Genomic DNA, 19,023 nt, shown 5'->3' on the forward strand with positions numbered 1-19,023 from the left:
GCCATGCCAGCAATTAGCAAATGAAGAGCAACATTTTTCCTCAAGACCACAAGGTGCTGAGATGGCAGCAGAGGTCTCTATGCGCCCTGGTCTGTCAGATGGACAGGAAAGCCCTGCAGCCTGCCAGCACGTCGCTCAGGTCCTCTGCAGCACTCCTCTGCAAACTCTCCCAGATGTCTTTCACAGGCCAACTTGAAAAGTCCCAAATCTCAGTATTCCACTCCTCCCACTCCACCCAGCAGCTGCGGTCTGCAAAGTCTGACTCAGAACACATCTTTGTTGCTTGGAGGTCATGAAAATCCAATCAACCAGTAGCAGAGGGTATCTTCAGCATCACATCAAGCTCTCAACCAGCACAAGGCAGACCCTTTCTGGGCACCAACAAGAGCCTGCCACTCTCTGTGTCTCCCCATCACAGCCCATCTCACTGTTTTGACAAACACAGATGCTGCAGCATCACCTTCCCATACCTCCCTCATTGTGACTCAGGTTTCCTTAAGCATAAAACTGGGATTAATCCACTTTTCTTCCTGGCTCAGTGGCTTCTCGCCATTTGTTCACGTGCACATACAGGGTTATAAAACAAAACCATCTCATGGCAATGCTATCCACAACCACAATTTTACATTCATAGCTTGGAGCTGCTGCACAGCAGTTCTCCCAGCCATCCCCAGCAGCAAGCAGAGCACCAGGAGCTGCCGGCAGTTTTCAGAACACTTTATGGGGAAGTCAGGGCCTGCCTGCAAGCATTGTGCAGGAAGAAAGAGGAGCTCGAGTCACCACACAAATTGCTCCTTTGGAAATAGTTTCTCTCGTCTCTCTTTGTCGCAGTAGAGCAGAACTCTTCTATTTACTATGCAGCCCACTGCCTGCCAGTAATTTGAGCCACCTGTTCCTCATGTAAGCGCAGCCATTTAGACCGAACTCAGCATTAACTCTGAACAAATACAATAATAAAGAGTAATTCTACGCATTGTCCGGGAGCTCCAGCATCCACAGCCAGCGCATTTCTGTCCACATAGGAAACATCCAACATCCTTTGGTCGGTAACTGAGTCAGGACAATTAGGAGCCATTCTGATAGGAACGTGCAACAATGCTGGAATGCACAAACAAGGGCCAGAGCAGTGAGTAACCATGACAACTGCAGAGCTTTCTGCTGACAAACCAGAGAGCGCTCCAGCACCCGATATAGCACGAGAAGCAGGTTTTTCCCTTGATGTTTGCCAAATCAAGGCATGTAGCCAATGTTTTGTGGCTGTCAGTGTAAAGACGTGAGCTGTGACACACATTCTTCTGTAAGCCTTCATTTACCAGATGTGACCACGGGATGGGTTTGTGAATAAAGAGCAGAGACAGGAAAAGGAATGGGGCTACGCTGAAAGAAAACGTCAATATAATGGCAACTAATTAAACCTGGTGGTAAATACGTGCAGGCTGGAAATCAGAAGACATTTTCGAAATAGATGAATGAGGTTCTAAAATAGACGCCCTGTAGGAGTGAAAGCTTCACTCACACTCAACCAGAGCTTAAGTTCGTCATGAAAACGTACAAAAGGAAGTTGGCAGCAGGAAGGGACCAGCCTCAGTGCTGCAGGGACTTCCCAACCAAGGTGTGTGTCCCAAGTCAAGTTTTGCATTATTTGGCTCTTTCCAAAGTTCCATTTCATCAGCCAGAGTACCTAAGACAGTCGTTGAGATCTCAACCAGAAGTTGGGATCATTAAGCTCCATATTCTGTGCATCGTTCTGTAAATAGGTTGAACATCACCTTCAGCACTGGAGAAGATTAAGCAACAACTCCTGACATGATGTTCTGTTGCTTTAATGGTACCCAGGGTAAGTTATGATTAAAAGGAGAGCCAAAGAGTTGGGGAGGGGAACATTTCATCTCTGGTTAGTAATGAAGAGGTCCAAAATAAGATCAAGGTCTGATTGTAAGAGGTTCTACCTAATTGTACAGGAATATAAGGAGTTCTACACAGTCTAGTTTTCAGACGTAGCTCTTCAACAAACCCCCCAGAGCACGTGGCAGAATGTTTTAATGCAAAGATTTGGAGGAGCAAAGTCCAAATGCATAGAATTCCTTTATTAAAAAAAAGTTGAAGTGACAGAAGGATTACCTGCAGAAATCAACATTTTAACTCTGCAGTAACTCCAGTGCCTGCCTATTGCAACAGCCAGACGGAACGAAGGTTAGCAGAGTAACCACTGGTACTTATTATATGGGCCATTTGCTTCTTAAGCAGCTGTTATTCACACACACTTCAAATGCATGTAATGACCTGAGTCCTAATCTGGCAGCCCAGCCTGCTTCCAAGCTCTGCTGAAGTTGGCATAGCAGCTTCCCAGAGCCCTAAGTAGGACGGATGAGCATCACTTGGCTGTACTGAAGAAAGCACTCTACAGGCAGTAGATTCATTTAACTTCCTGACAGCTTTAATAACAATATTTAAATATATATAATTATTTTTTAATAGAATAACTTCATTTTCCACGTGGCAAAGGAAAACTACTACAGCAGCCTGAGGGGCTAAACTATTCTCCATCAGATGAAGGTGTAATCCATTCCCTTCCTAAGTACTGAGTTCCTGTTCAGAGATACAAACTGATGTCATTGCTGGATTCCTTTCAAATTTTGAGCTAAAACTAGATCTTTTCTGGGGTACCTTTGGCTCGTTTCAGGAAGGTGAGAACATCACTACAAGAAAATACCTCCTGCTATCCCATACGCTGAGCCCCACTGTTAGGTCTGCAGGAACTCCATTTCAACCATTCCATATCCCAAAACTCACTATGTGCTTTCCATCGAGAAGTGCAAACCCAAGGTAGCCACACACACAGACAAATGCCAGAAAATGAAGCATTTGCTGCGTGGCTGTGATATTAGACCTGAGAAATAAAATAAAAACAAAAGGATTCTGTTGATTACTTTGGAGAATAGCTTCATTTCAGCCCTCTGAGCCCAGCAGCAGGCACACATTGCACCACTGGACTGCAGCTGTCACCAATAGCACTACTACTCAGACTCAGACTACTAATAGCTTAGGAGGAAAACCACAAAGCACTGTCAGCTGCCCAGCACAGTGGCACTTTCTGCCAGGAATGCCGAGCGTGGCTTTAGCAGATAAAGTGAGATAAGGATGATGCTAACAGCAGGGGCAGCCCAGGGAGGGAGCAGGGCCTGATACATGCGCTCCATTGCCTTGCTCAGAGGCACTGAAGATCTGGAATGCTGAAGATGTCTGGCAAACGTGAAATTATGTCATAGGTTGTAACTTAATAGCTTATAATACCACATAAATCAAGAGTGAACATCGTCTCCATAAGTACTAGATGAAAATCATTAATAAATAATAATTAGCTGTTTCCTGGGCCTGCCATCTGGTAAGCATTTCTCCTAGCCTGCAACTCCTGCTTCTTTCCTGCTCCAACGTATCAGAAGATGAAGGCACGCTATTCTTTCTCTCCTTCATTAGTCCCTTTGGGAAGTGCAGTACCCAGGATGCTGCCAGCCCCCTCCCTCACATGCACAGGGCTTCACAGCTGCTTATCCCAAATCTCCTTCCTTACAAAGCAGCAAAGAGACAGAAGTTACAGAGACCTGCCTTCCATCCGGCTCTGAAGAACACACGTGCACCAGGACAACCAAATTAATCACTCGAACCTGCAAGTGGCTGTCATTAGTATTATTATTTTCATCCTAGAAATTATCTCCCAGATTAGGTCATATACATTTTGAGATCCTGCTGTTTCCTAGCAACTCCTCTTCCCACTTCACATGCAGACACAGTGAGCCGCTTTCTTTTCCATTTTTAGACTCTTGGTGCAAGGGTTATATTCAGTAACAGTGAGCTCAGGCCTGGCCCTGACGACCTTTAGTCTGCCACATCTGTGGGTGAGATGCAGAAAGCAGCCATCCCCACCAAAGACACTTGCAGCAGACTGTCAGAAAACCCAAAGTCCAGCACTTACGCCCTGCAGAGCAGAAGTGCTGAGCAAAGAGCTGAGGTAACCAAACTGCACCCTCAGGTTTTACAAACCGGCACCGTTTAGAGAAGTCCACCAGCCTAATGCTCTAGGTTAAATGTGGGACAGAGCAAAGTGAAGAGTTCCCTATAAAACACTGCTCAGCAAAGCTTGCGTGGGGTGCCCTAAGTGCAAGGCTTCAGCTTCTGTCATTTGCTCCTCACCTATTTGTCAGGGCACACCTTTACTCTCAGCTGCAGTCAGAATCCTGCGCCTTGCACCAAGGTGAAGGTGAACCTGAACATCACTGAGCTTGCACTGCTGGGTCGGCATGCTTTCCAGGTAACACACTTACACAAACAGGTTTGAAGTATGGCTTTCGTACTGATTCTAGTCCAACTGGGGAAACTGTCTGGAGGGCCAAACCAATTTTAGGCACCAATTTTAATTAACTTCTCTAGCTGACTTAATCAAGATATCTACCAAATTTAATCACGATGCAGGCACGGTTAGGTGATGCCACTCTCCTAGACAGCCTTCTGCGTGAGGAAAATAGGATTAATTCCTGCCCTGCCCCACTGACATTTTTTAAAATAACAGCGTCTGTTCTAAACTACAAAAGCTATGGGGTTTAATTATTAAGATAGCTAGTGGCCCTATTTCAAAGAAGAAAAGAGAACAGACCTCAGAAACGAACCGTCTCCAGTCCATGTGGAGCACAGCTATTAATATTTGATCTCCTGCTAGCCTGGAGGCAAAGGGAATAATGTTCATTACAAGAGCCTAAGACTGAATCCACTTTAACAATTGACTGAACTGATGATGATAGCAACCGAAGGCGACGATGAAACCATTCCCACTGTGTGTGAGGTGCCTAAGCTGTGAACTCGTACTTCCTGCAGCACAAGGAGCTGATGTTCTGTCAAGCCCAGAAAGGAAAAGGAAAGGAAGCCTTCTGGAAACAGACAGACTTCTCACATCTCTCCATCTGGTACTTGGGCAGCTGAATCAGAAGGCTCTTCTGGAGACAGAGGTTTAAGTTTGGAATGAGCCAACTTAAGGAAGGCAAACTCCTCAGCTCGAGGCTCAGGCAATGCCTGCCTGCAGTCCCTGCACATTTTCACGCAGAGGTCAGCCTCTGTCCAGGTCCCAGAGAAAGAGCAAAGACCTCAGAAAAACAGGAGAACCAATCTCCCGCTCTTGTTGCATCTTCAGTACAGAGCAACTTTCAGACATTGCACTCTCGCATACTCGGAGAGTTAACATTAAGATGGGACCAATGAAATCTAGGCGTAATACAGAAAAGAAATTCAATTTTGGCCGTCCCCATTTTGGGGTGTCAAAAACCATGCCTGTTTTTCAGGCTGGTCGTAACCTGTGCCTCCAAATTAAGGCTGCCAACCCATATCCTGCACACGTTGTCTCCTGAGAAGCTGCCTGCTGAAGCAGGTGCTCTTCAGGTTCAACAGATCTTCCAAATACTCAGCCAGAGTCACTCATGCACGTACAGTAATAGAGCTCATGGAATTATTACACTCTCTGGACCCACGGCAGATATTTTCCTCTTGGCTTTACTCTTTGTAAAGCACATACCCATTAGCACCTCTAATTAGAAGGGAAAAAAATCACGAGTTCCATGTTATTTAAAAGATTATGCAGCATTTTAAAATACAGCACAATGTAATTATTTTTAATAGCCACAGCTATTTCATGTATTTACTTTTAATGGTGTTTGAGTCATAAATTAACAGTAGAAAAGAAAAAGGCAAATCAGCACTTGACAGGGAAGGAGACAGCATTTGAAAAGATTAACTGGGAAGCTGAAAACCTGAGGGATCAAAAGGGAAGAGGGCCTTATCAGCTTTTCTTTCTTGCTTTGTTCTGGACTGTTTTATCATTTAACTTGTCCCTCTGGAGGTCAGGGATAAATGAAAGTGAGAAGAGCGTTGATGCAGAATGACTTCTGTCAGTTTGCAAAGAGATGCATGTTTTTGTCCCAAGTCCTGTATTAACAGCTAGCAAAGTTAATGAACTAACAGTGCTGGTGTAGAGGACAAAAGGAACAAATAAAGTGCCTTTCTGTGCTGCAGGACGAGGAATGCAGACGTTTTGATAGTATTTCCCAGCATTAAGCCAACAATCCATGCTATTCAGGTGGAGCAAGTTAGCAAATATCACTCAGCTCAAGACAAGCGTCTTAATAAGTTGCTGTGCATGTTACCCCCCACAGAAACGACTAATAACTTTTGAAAGAACAAACATATCTGCAGGAACCTCTCTCCTAACCTTCCTCTTATCTCTGGAAAGGCCGTTTGCACTGGCAGATCGTGCACTTCAGCTATTTGTACTCAGGCAGGCAGATCTGCACCAGCTGTTCTCAGCCACAGCCTCATCCTTTGAGCCCCCGCTTCTCACTCCCAGGACTTTTCAAGTACAGAGAGAGATCCTGAGATGTCCTTTGCCCAGATACAGCCAGCACAGCTGTGCCAATGTGTAACTGAAGCTTGTTTGTGCCTCCTGCAGAAAGCTCGGCTCGCGAGGATCCGCGTGGCCAAGACAGGCAGCTCCAATGCCTACCTGCACAGCAAACGCAACGGCCTGCTGAACGAAGCCCTCGAGCTGACGGTGAGTGCAAGAACCCCATCCCTGCTCCTCCAGGCTCCCTTCTCTCCCCATTACCACCCAAATCACAGAACGGCCAGGGTTGGAAGGGAGCTCAAAGATCACAAAGCTCCAACCCCCTGCCACATGCAGGGCCACAAACCTCCACATTTCATAGCAGCCCAGGCTCCCATCCAACCTGGCCTTGAACACCTCCAGGGATGCACGGGGCATCACAGCCTCTCTGGGCAGCTGTTCCAGCACCTCACCGCTCTCATAGCAAAGAACTTCCCCTGACATCCAACCTCAATCTTCCCTCCTTCAATTTAAAACCGTTTCCCCTTGTCCTGCTGTTATCTCCCCTTTCCAAGAGTTGATTGTACAGGACAGGAAAGCATTCCCTAGCTCCTGTTTCAGGCAGATTGGTGGTAGGTTTATTTTTAATAGAAAGGCATCTGGAGGCTAATATTAGCTATTCAGGAGGAAAAATCTAAGTGCGTCAGATTGCTCAGCAGAATCAGTGAAAAGGAGGGGAGGTTATTACATTAAGCCTGATCAACACCAGAGCCAGTTTTAGTACATTTCATGGATTCCATTTCAAATAAATCAGCCTTTCTTCCATGCAGGGAGCAAAGAGCAAGATGAAGAATGTCTAATTGAGGCCCCCTGAACTCCTTCATGCATCCTTACTCGGGGCTTAATCCTTCAAACACCTCCTGCTTTCCCTGGCATGCATCCTTGCCAGGGTGTTGGCATCTGTAAAACCAAAGCTGAAAACCCCTTTCAGCTCCTGGTGTTACAAACAGCTCGTTAGGACCCGAGCCCACTCCTATGCAGTCTCAGTGGCACGCAGAAGCAAACCGTGCATCACATGGGATGCTACTCTGTGCACACGTGGGTAATGGAGTTGGGTCCTTTGCAACCAGAAGTGCTTTTAAGCAGACCCTACAAAAGCACTTTACTCCAAGCACACATTTGAAAGGCAGGATGCCTGGATCACTTTGTTCTCTCCTCCAAAACACGTCCTGACTGCACATCCACCATCTCCTGCTCAACACTGACAGATCGGCAGAGCTGCAACCATATGCTGCTCTCAAGGAAAGTTACTACATTAAGAATATTTTGAGACCAGAAAGACAGGTCAGCCGTAGGCCACAGCTTTATTCCCCATACAAGAAAGGCTCAGGAGCAGGACAGCTCAGACACCTATTTCATTCCCCAGGAACACACCAAAATAAATTGACTACTGAAGCAAATTTACTGCCAAAGCAAGTTTAAAACTTGTTTTAGTGCTTTACATTCCTGCTTTTTAAAAGTGCCAGAAGAGATGAGCGTGGACACTCGGTTTTCACTTGATCTTCCAGACTGTTATCCCAACATGAATCTCCTCCCATCTCTCACTAACCAAAAATCCCTGCCAAGACCACTTGCAGAAGAGCAGCTGACACACCAGTGCTTAAATCCAAAGCGCACAAGGTTACAAGAAATATTTGGCTGGATGGCTTCATTTCCTGGCACTTGTCCAAAAATAACTGGAAAAAGGGGTCAATTTTTATTTTATTTTTTTTTCCCCCCTACAAAACTATCATACACACAGGGAGGATGACAAAAACATTTCTGAAGGGGCTCTGGAGGATTTATTTTGCCCATTAAAAATTTCAGATATCTAGTAGCACCTAGAGCACTTTGCAAGCTTTCCTGGGTGCAGCTTGCTTTCTGATGGGCACACAGCTCTAAATGCCACCACAACTCCCCCACAGTCCACTGAGATCCATGATTTCCACTTTGAAAAGCACTGATGGTGCAAATTGCTATTATTAGTATTATTAATAATAATAATATAAGACAATATTGCCACCCTAAGGAACTTCCTGTTGAAATAGCCAAAAGCAAGGGCTAAGAGGAAGGAAGAACTGCCATCTGCCTGTGACTTACAAGAAATAATTTACTAGAACAAGAAACCTGCCAAAGCCATGCCTGGCATCTGCATTACCACCAGGAAACAAGCGTGAGGGCCATGCTCACACCCAGAGCACAACCAAAGTCATGTTCTCCACCCAGAGACAGCAGCATCATTTCCACTACAGAAGATTCTTAGCTGTAAAGGATCTTGATTCTCACTTCAGCTCCACAAGGCAAGTTTTATGTCCTTCCATTTTACGGCAAGAGAACAAACTATTCTTAAGAGAGAACAAAAAGTGAATGACAGCGTAACCCAGCCAGCCACATTTTTAAGCTGTAAAAACATGAAGGAACGTGACTTCTGTAGTTGCTGCATGAGAAGCCAAAACGTTACCTATATTCTGTGCATAACCCTCAGCCAAATTAGCATCCAACTGCTTTGCTGATCAGGTACACATCCCATTTTGATCCCTTGCCCAGGACTTGTGCTAGCTGTGATGGCCTTTCGTGGCCAGACTGCCATAAGGCTGCTTTGTTACCCAGCAGTGATTCCAACTGCAGTTATTCTATGGTCACGACTGGATGGTAGCCCTTCCTTCATTAGCAATCACAGAATACCACAATCTAGGTATAATTTCTTTACACAATCACCCTGCAGTCTGACACCTCGAGGGTTTGACCTACAGAAAAAAACAAACACCTGCCTTGCCCTGAAACGTATCCTGGCTGTGACTCTGCAGTCTAAGTAATAAACTGGGGAAAGAAAGGCTGTTCAGGACTCCAGAACACATACCACAGTTTCCTTTCATTAGCACAGAATGAACACACTGACACCATCTTTCGAGGGAACAGCATGTCTTCATCCTGTGGCCTTCCATCAGAGCAACGAACACACGAAGGCAGGGATTGATCCAAGGACAGCAGCAGGAGGAAGTTCTGCTGCTAACAAGAACACAGACTCTTGCTTCAGAAACGTGGATTTGTAGCATTTTGCATTTGCCATCTAGACACAGAGTACTCAGAGCTTTTTCTTCTCATTTAGAGAGCTTTTTAGTGGGCTTTATGTCAGAAGCACTCGAAGGACGGTGAGCTTCCCATGGCAGCAGCCTACATATCCTCTTAGCGTTAATCTCCTTGTACAGCTAGCTGAAATTCCCTTTTAGCTAAAGAGCTAGGCTGTGTATATCCTAGGAACAGTAAGTTGTGGGGTCTTGTTCCTTTCCACAAGCAGAATCTCCTAAGCCATAGATAAGCATTATGGTCACTCCCACAGCACGGGCAGCCTAAGCACCAAACCTGCCCATCTCAGTACACCAGAGTCCAATTCTGTGTGCTGAAGCACTAAGCAGACAGTAAAATAGAAGTATCTTCCATATCAGAACCAATGCTACAGTGTGTTTCAGTCTCCCTCGAGGCAACCAACAGCTCATGAATGCCTCCCAAGAACAAACTGAATAGCAGCTGGCATCAAACTCTTGTAACTTTACCACCCCAGCTCAAACAGCAAGCCACCCCCCTTCTCATTACAGAAGACTTTTCTAGTGAAGACACAGATTTTGTCTACCTGCTGAAGTGTGGGTACAAGTAAATGCAATCTCTATAGGTTCCACCTATACTACCTCACAGTAGTATCAAAATGTCAACTGTTTCTGCAGCACTTGGCATCGCTGTTCAAGGGGCGACAATTCTTGCAGACAAAAGGTTGCCCTTAATGGTTTCTGTTTCTGAAAGCACTGCTTTGGCTGAAGAAAGGAGAAAAAAAGATAAGGAAGAATCATACTCAGTGATACTACACTTTATCCTTAGTCGCTGCCATCCCTTGATCCATTTCTGTCTGTGTTCTTGCAATGGAAGACAAAGGAAGAGGCTGAACGTTGCCACCAAAAATCTGACATTTGGCTTCCTTCTGTCAGGGATTGGAAAGCTTTATATGAGGATCTGCTTGAGACAAAGATGCTTTTGCAATGTGTGCTTTTCCACTCTCATTTTCCCGTGTTTTAGTGCAGCCTCATATTTGCTTTAGGGCTTACAAGGACCTCTTTGGGAGATATTCCAACACAGACTTAGCAGAGTCAGTAATCTCAGCAGGGTAGGAACAGGAGCTGCTTGATTTGTTAGTTCACCAGAGAATTGTTAATAAGAAAAAATTCAACCGATTTGTTTTTTCTTAGGCTACTCCTAAAAATGCTTATGGGAACGCTCAACCTTCCAAAACAACAGCAACAAAAAAATCCATAACCTGCTAAAGAAGCATTCCTATAGGAACCTATTAATTCCATGCACAGCAAGTCACTTTATAAATGTACCAACCCAGCTCTGTTTTGGCATCTGTCAGAGACAGGATTTTTCCTTCACTTAAGGATCACAGAACCATCCAGGAAACGGCATCCAGAACATGTGTTTGTGGTGAATCAGTGGGACACATGGGTGTAGTTAAAAGCAATGCCTTCAGCACAGCTGAATTTGACCCCCCTGAGAGCAACAGACGAGGCTTGGCACTCCTGCTAAGATGCTCTGCTGCATCTCCCATCCCACCTGCTTTCTCTCCCAGCAGTAGAATGCTGCTGTTTTTGTCTAAGCAGAGACTTACACCCGTTTTTGACTTTCAGATTCAGGCGCTGCAGGAGACACCAGGCAACTCTTATTTAGGGAGCACAGGGAAACATTTCACAGCATCTAATTGCCATTTTCATGCATTTAATTGTCTTTGAAAATGCTACTCATCAAAGACTTGCTCAGATTGATGTGTCACGAAGCCACAATGAATTTTAACACTGGGGAGTTTAAATGGTGGCGGTAAGAGAATATCTTTAAGAACCCAGATCTTAAATCTGCCACTGCAGAACAGAGGCAGTGAGAAAAATTATCCTGGCTCTTCGGCATCACAGACACTCTCTAAACAACCCATCTCTTGCTTCCATTTCTGAGGTGTATCTGATCACAGTGGAAGTGACAGATGCTGCACTTTGAACACAAGCATCTGACTGTGGATCAGAAGCACAGAGCGCTGCTTCTCCCCCCACACCCAGCTCAGTTTGCCCATCTACTGCTGCTCTGATGAGTGATCCTCAGCATTACCTGCATACTGGACTCCAGCTCTCAACCTCTCATCCACACCTATTTCAGATCTTCCTAGCAGATCAAGGAGATTAACAGAGACGGGTCCAAGATCCACAGCTTATCCTAAGCACTGCTAACACCACAGCTGAGCTGTCCCTACCCCAAATTCCTGCAAGCACACAGCCCTGATGCCAAAGCTGAGCCATCAGGACCTGCTACCAGCTTCCCCCAACACACCAAGGCATTGCTTCTTTTTCTCTTTAGCTTTTGTTTCCAGAGCCTCCACATCACCTACCTGCAGCACTTCCTAGGCTTCCTCTGCAGCTACAGAATGACTAGAAACACACTGGTTTGGAATCAGAGCTCGTTTGCTCACCTGAGCTTACAAGCCAGATCACTAAGGGGGGAAAAAGAAGGAAAAAAGAGGTAATCTCATGGGATTCATGAAAAAAACCCGAGAGAAGCCAACATGGAAATTGTTATCTTTATCCCCGTGAAAGCTGATGCTGGTGGTTCTTTTTGTGATTTTACACCTGGTTTGGGTTTTTTGTTCCCCCCTCTTTTTCTGGCTTTTTAGGGATCCACTGAAGATGAACAGCATACGACTAAAGGCACCTCCTTAATTGAAAGCCAACATCACCACCTGCTGCACTGCCTGGAAAAAACAACTGTAAGTAGCAACACAACCCTTTGTACATCGTACAGCCCCTGTGCCCGGCCCAGGCTCCATGCAGAAAAGATGTGCACGCAATATGTTCTGAACTGGCCCTCCATAAGACATAAAATATGGACCTACAAACCGTGCCAGAGCAGATTGATGCTCAGGTTCCCAAGAACACTCTGCCATGGATTAAACGCATTTAGATTTCATTATCTTTAAGTTAATAAATCACTGTACACAGGGAGAAGGACATGATGTCTGCTGCTCCCCAGGCACCCACACCAGTACAAAGTTAATAGCAGGTCGCTCAGTTCACCTGAATGCAAATCACCTTGCAGCAATTAGTTAGGAAGATCCTGCAAACGAGGTGCACACTAAGTTTCATTTTTTCAGTGCTTTCTAAAAAGAAAAATACTGTGTTTGTCTCGTGCTGTCGGTCACACATCATATATATTTGTTGCTTGTGCTAATTAGTAACTCTGGACAGTTCTGCTGTCTTAATTGGAGGAAGCTGCTGTCGCTGAAAGCAAGCTACATGTGGTCTTCAGTGCCAACAGAAGACTGAGTTGGAAAAAATAACCTTTAGCCCTTTATATGGAGCAGAGCAGAAGGGTTTAAAGGTTGCAAGTGTTTTTTCTCACTACAAGTTCTGGTTACAAGAGAAGCTAATTTATCTCAAAGCCAGTCGAGCAGCTTCTCTGACAATGATTTTCTGTTTGTGCCATGCAATGTGCTGCCAGAGAGAGAACTTCGTTTCTCACGAGGTTATTCTGTATGCAGAAGTCTCTTGGAACATTTCAGATGTTTATCTGGTACATGTGTTTTACTTCCAGGTTTATATAAAAGGTTATGCAGTAAAGGCACACATAATATACACCGTGATTCATTCTAGAAAGAATGAAAAGAGGTCAACATTTGAAATATTCATGACTTTTTCTATCTGCATCCATCATCAAACGTACTTTTGATTTCTGACTTGCAAGAGCTTTCTTTTAGAGAAATCACCTCCACTTCCATAGTTTGGCTTATGCTGGAATATCACTTAGGCTTCAGCGATACACTGGAAGATGTCTGGTTAATTGCAGTGACCTGCTGGGTTATCACACCGAGCTCTGAAGGTCACCATTCTAAGGACTGAGAACTGATTCTTCCTGTATCAGTGACTGTTGGATTCATTTGATAAGACTCATCTTGCCTCTGTTTCTAGCAATTCTGGATGTTCTATAGAACAAGCAGATATTTCACAATCTGACTCTTCAGTTTAGAGCTTCGTGCTTAAAGGCTCTGCTGCTGTGACCCATATTTCACATGAACACCTCCATTTGAGAGCTTTAACAAACAGCCTGAGGCAAACAGGAGCTGGCAGCCATCCCTGCCCCAGGGTCTGCCCTTGTGAGGCACTGACCTTGCAAAGCCTTGCAGACATTCTGACCTCTGCGTGGTGTGGAGAGCATCTCACAGAGCTGCATGAGTCACTCTGCTGCTAACAAGCCAGCTAGGCTGCTGGAAGTAACGCAGCCAAAGCATATCCTCATTTGTGGATGTGTCAGTCTGCCATAGTAACAAAGCCTCCAGCACACAGCCCTGCTCAGACAGTGAGTCTCAGTGGTCCAAAATGTTTCAGACATTGCTCTTTTTTTTTTTTTTAATTATCATTTTCTGCAAAGAGTGGCGATAAGAAATCCCACGGCAGGTTTGGATTCTAAAGTTCCCAATCCAAACGCTGCAAATCAGCTTCTGAAATTCTAGAATTCACACAGCCTGATGAGAAACCACGCCACGCTTCTCCCCCTGAAACTGTAGGAAAAGAATTTTTAAACACTGAAGAGTCATTTTGTGACGAAGTCGCAGGAATGGAATGAGGAATGGTTGCAAACTTGTTTCAATGGGCAATTCACCTCTCCCCAGAGTGGGCAGAAAGAGCCCACAGGTTCATTATTTACTGTCGTGGCATCTCCAGTCTCGTGAGCATACAGTCTTAGAACTGCATGGCTCAAATCCGGTGTATATGATGACAAAGTGACTCTAAATTACTTGCAGCTGCCTTCATAAAGGCTACTTTGTCATATTAGTGCAACAGATGGAGTTTGCTCAAGGAATTTTTCCTTTCCTTCTGATCCCTGGATGGAATATGGATATTCCCAGGCCATATTTTCTCCAAATGCTGAATGCACTGAATGCAGTCTTTCAACTCAAACCTTTCATCTGTGTTTCCAAAGAGCACAACCAAAACCCAAATCCATTGGAGATCCAATGGCAATGCAATTCCAATTGGTTACCTGAGAATCAGAAGCTGAAACTTTGTTCTCCTTTAAACCTCAAAATAAGAAATTTGTTATCAGAAACATGAGAAGGAAGGAACAAAGGGGTCTGATTCAAGCAAGGTCTGGCAAAGAGAAGGTCTAGTTGCCCATTCAAACTTGAACAAGCCGGCTGGAACGCTGAGACAACATTTGCAGTGCTGACACTAAATTTCTGAATGCCGGAATGGACAATCAAATGTGTTTTTATCTTTTGTTGGCATGTTGTCCCGTAGGGATTGTCCTATCTTGTGGATGATCCCCTGTTATCTGTACGAACTTCCACCATCAAGGTATTTCCTTTTTAATTCAATTTGTTTTCTCTATGATCTGTGTGATGTGTCTCGAGAGCGTTGGCTTCCTTTCTCGTTCCTGGTCTTGTCTTGGGGAGTTTGTGCACGTGGCTCTTCCTGCTTCCCAGTGCTCGTTTCCTTTGAGAGTTGTTAGTTGCTCCAGTGAAAACGGGTGGCTGCTTTCACCATGGTTGCTGTTGTTTCCCCATCTTTCCTGATGCTGACAGGGGCTGGATAAAGTATGTACACTAGAACAACCTGAGTGTTCATGTATGTGCGTGAGAGTTCTTTCTTGCAGGCTGTATTGTCCCCTAGCACAAAAACTCCTTACAGATGCAGCTTTATGAATTCCCTTCCCTCCTCTACACGCTTCCTGCTCTCAGCTGCCGTGCTCATTTCCACTCAGTTAATAGCAGCTCCTAACGAACTGCAGGTATGCTTTGCATCAATACAAGCCGCATCCTGTAAATAATATGTAGGTAAGATGGCCCTCCCAACCCAATGTGATCCAGTCCCCATGCACAAGAAAAGAAAAAAAAAGGATCCTGAATCTCCTCTCCTCTGGGGTTTAATAATCACACAACACTGCATACCACCGCTTCCAGAATCCAGACACAAAAATAACAGGAAAATCAGACAACATGTTAACCAGCTCAGGCTGCGTAAGTGAGGCAGCACTGACAGACTATCATGCTTCTGTCGCTGGAGCAGTTTCTCTTAATCCCCTACTGATGCAGGACAGCAAAATCTTCTCTCGGCTGCAGTGAGCAGAGTTATTCACTTTCAGATCTGCCTAGTGCAAATAGTTTCAGGCACAGGCCGAGAGCATCTCACAAAGACAAGGGTCTGACACATCCCACCGACCTAGCAAAAGGTGCTGCTGGGTCACAGCTGTGAACTGCTACCAGAGAGTAACAGCACTGTTCTTTTCCCTGCCAGAACCACGAGTTCATAGATGAGCAACTGTTCGAGCAGAACTGCATGGAGAGCTCAATGCAGAACTACCCATCTTCTCGGAGCCCCTCCTTGTCAAGTCACCATGGCCTGACCACCTCTTGCTGTTCTCGCCGTAACAAGAAGACCACGCACCTCCCCAACTCCAGTGTGCCAGCCACCCGCCTCCGCAGCATGCAGGAGCTCAGCACCATCCACATCCAATGCAGTGAGCAGCCCTCGCTTACAACCAGGTATGGCCTGTAGGCTCTCAGTGCTACTGCCTGCAACCTCCTCGGGTACGTTACCCAAAAGTATGTTTGAGCAAGTTGTACAGAGCTATTTCCCAGCCAAGGAGAAGGGTGTAAGCTAGAAACGTCTTTGGTTTCCTGCCCCTAATGATAGCCCGAGGAAAGTGGCTCACAACTTTTCTCTGTAACTGCTCTAGGAGGAACCAGGTGAAAGTTAGACTCTATAGAGCTCTTCTCTGACCAGACTAAACATAGAAGGATAAATTTCAGTCTACCATACTCTAATTGCACAGGCAGGAGCCAGCAGTTGCCAGCTCTGAGCTAGACACCAGTGGTAGAGGACCACCCTGCAGCCCGGCTCCCAGCCAGCCCACTGCTGGAGCAGGCAAGGACAACCAGCTGAACACACTGACTCAGCCCACCAGGGACACTCAATTCACTCATTTTCATTACCCAGGTCTGAATCACAACCGAGAAACAAATAAGGAGAAACTCTGCAGCAATGTCTTCATGGCTTTCACCTAAAGAGGCATTAGGTGCAGAAACTTATGATTGATAGAAAACTTCGAAATAGCATCATTTTACACAGAACCTGCTGAAAAACCATTCCCTCACTATATATTTCTCACAATTATGAAATGACTTGCTGTAACGCAATGGAAAGCCCAGCAAAGTCCTTTGCTCAATGGCTTGCTCAAATACAACAGCCGTTAGTACAGAAACAAAGGAAAGAAACTGCTTACCTTCAGAAAGCCTCAGATACACACAGATCTCCAACAAGATCCCCTCGCCTCCACTGCCAACCCTTACATGAGGTCTGGGAAGGGGGTGGATCCCAGCTCCATCCCTTCTGGTCACCCAGGTGCATTGCATTGCGTGCACCTGAGCCCCCGTGGGTTGGCCCTGCCTTCCCACCAGGTGCTCCATCACTGCTTCAGGCCATGATTAGCATCTCCACTACACTTACTAAATTCCCTCAGCCCATGAGGGTTCTTGAGCACTGGGCTGTTTCCAAACCTACCATTTTTCTCCTCCCCACTCATATCACAGGGATCTGGAAGTTGAAACAAAAATGCCTTAAGGGCAAAAAGCAGATACTTCACACCAGGTAGAAGTAAGAAAGGTATTTCAGAGAATGAATTATGAATGAATAAGCACAGAACAAGTCTTCGGCTGCTGCAGTTTAAAAATGACAGCAATTTAAACCAGCACCTGAAACAGTAATTCAGGGGAATGAGAACTTATCCCATGTGGGTGCTATGTGATGCCAGTGATTATATTTTAAATGTCAACACTGCTGTTTCACTTGCTTACCAAACTGTGAAAGAATAGGCAGGAAAAATAATAAAAAAAGCCTCTGAGTTGTTTTTCACGTGGGATGCAACTCACTGGGTGAGCTTTAGTGGAATGCAATGCACTGGGTGTGTGCTTACCACTGACAGAACCTCCCAGTCCTTAATGCTGTGCCACTCTCTGCTTATGACGGAGGCAGCCAGGGAGCAGAATGGGTTCTGTGGTGTTCTTGGGATGCTTGAGAGATCAAAAAACATCCTCTTGGTGACTCACTGGGTGAGATAACAACAGCAATAGCTTTCCAACTGGGAGCTTTGTATTTTGAAAGGACAGGCCTTGTGTTTCAAATGAACATGTTGGGCTGGTAATAGCAGACTCCAGTAGCTGTGCAGATGCACAGAAATCAACCTATCATTTTCACTCCGTAATTAATTATAGGATGCAATTGATGCAGATTTAATAAGAATGCTCCCAGCTGCCAGATCCTTGAAACTACCACAGATATGAAAAAAAAACAGGAAAGATCAAGGGACAGCAATTTTACAAGAGGCATTCAGCATGCAAGGAAGGCAACATCTCTCTCAGAAAGTACTACCTGTGCTCCAAAAAGATGGAGTGCACTGTGTGGTGTGTTTAGATATCCTCTTAATTATACAAGGAATGAAATGGAAACGTGAAACAATCTGCCCTGTGAAAAGCTGTATCTAACCATGAGGAGTATTAAATAAGCTTAGTGTAAAGTAGGTAGAAATGAACAGCACCTGGCAGGGACCTGGGGGAGCATTTAAGTGGATTCTTGTGAGTATTCCGGTGCCCTTCTTTCAGAGGAATAAGACATTGCTTGAGAATAAACACCATTCCTCTCCTCTCTACTGCCTGCTTTTTAAAAGGGCCAAACCACTACATCTGTTTTCCAGTCGTTCCAGTCTCAACATGAAATCAGATGATGGGCTGCGACCGAACTGCAAAGCCTCCCAGATAACCACAGCCATCATCAGCATCCCCACGCCGCCGGCGCTCACACCAGAAGGTGAGAGCAGACCTCCACCCAGCAGCCCTGGCCACTCCACGAACATTTCTACCACCACCACAAGCAACATAGTCAAGGTCTCTGCCTTGTAAGATGTCTCATGCACGGAAGGCGGCTGAAAGACCGGTGCCCCTCTCTCCCTCCACACCTCCATGTTCCTTTCTTGCTGCAAATTGTGCCTGGATGGATGAACCTGCTGGCTGGTCATTGGGTTAACGACAGAGACCCAACGAGGCAGCTTTCTTCAGACTCAAGGACGTGCTGTGGGACTGAGGAAGGATAAGGAGAGGGAGGAAGAGCCTTGTTAACAGTAAAACCCACGTGGAGAGCGCGCTGTGCTGTGGGACAGGGCAGAAAGCACCTGGGGAGGCTGAAGGGAAAGAACCGTCGTGGCAACAAGAGAGTAATAAAGAAAATAGAAATATAACACTGTGTATCGCAGCACCTTTTTAAAGGTTTTTAATGGATAATATTTATTCATGAGGAAATGACTGAAAAAGGTGAAAAAACAATGGATTTTGTGATTTTTTTTTTTTCTTCATGGAGCAGAACCTTTAAGCCAACCAAAACTTCACTTTTTTTTTTTTCTTTTATAGGAAAAGATTTAGACAAAGAAGCCACCTGTCACAGAAACCTATTCCCATCCCTGTGCGTGTGTGTGTGTGTGAGTGTGCAGCAGAGCCACGTCAGAGCAACACTGCATTTCAAAGGGCAGAGCATGTTGTCATCACT

At 45.3% G+C, this 19,023-nt stretch overlaps 1 protein-coding gene across 2 annotated transcripts in view; it reads left to right on the forward strand.

The window, feature by feature from the left end:
• The window catches only part of KCND3 (potassium voltage-gated channel subfamily D member 3), an 86,547-nt gene extending 68,164 nt beyond the window's left edge, over positions 1 to 18,383 (forward strand). Inside the window, exons 3-7 of one of the 2 annotated variants that reach the window (XM_042833720.1) lie at positions 6,491 to 6,592; positions 12,108 to 12,200; positions 14,728 to 14,784; positions 15,724 to 15,971; positions 18,179 to 18,383. In XM_042833720.1, the coding sequence (XP_042689654.1) occupies positions 6,491 to 6,592; positions 12,108 to 12,200; positions 14,728 to 14,784; positions 15,724 to 15,971; positions 18,179 to 18,383 (705 nt within the window). The remainder of the gene's footprint in view (positions 1 to 6,490; positions 6,593 to 12,107; positions 12,201 to 14,727; positions 14,785 to 15,723; positions 15,972 to 18,178) is intronic. The other variant, XM_042833721.1, reaches the window with a different exon arrangement.
• The last annotated feature ends 640 nt before the right edge of the window (positions 18,384 to 19,023 follow it).

Source organism: Centrocercus urophasianus, unplaced genomic scaffold (assembly GCF_019232065.1).
Source record: "Centrocercus urophasianus isolate 14NV4802_14NV808 unplaced genomic scaffold, USGS_Curo_1.0 seq_42, whole genome shotgun sequence".
Lineage (NCBI taxonomy): Eukaryota > Metazoa > Chordata > Aves > Galliformes > Phasianidae > Centrocercus > Centrocercus urophasianus.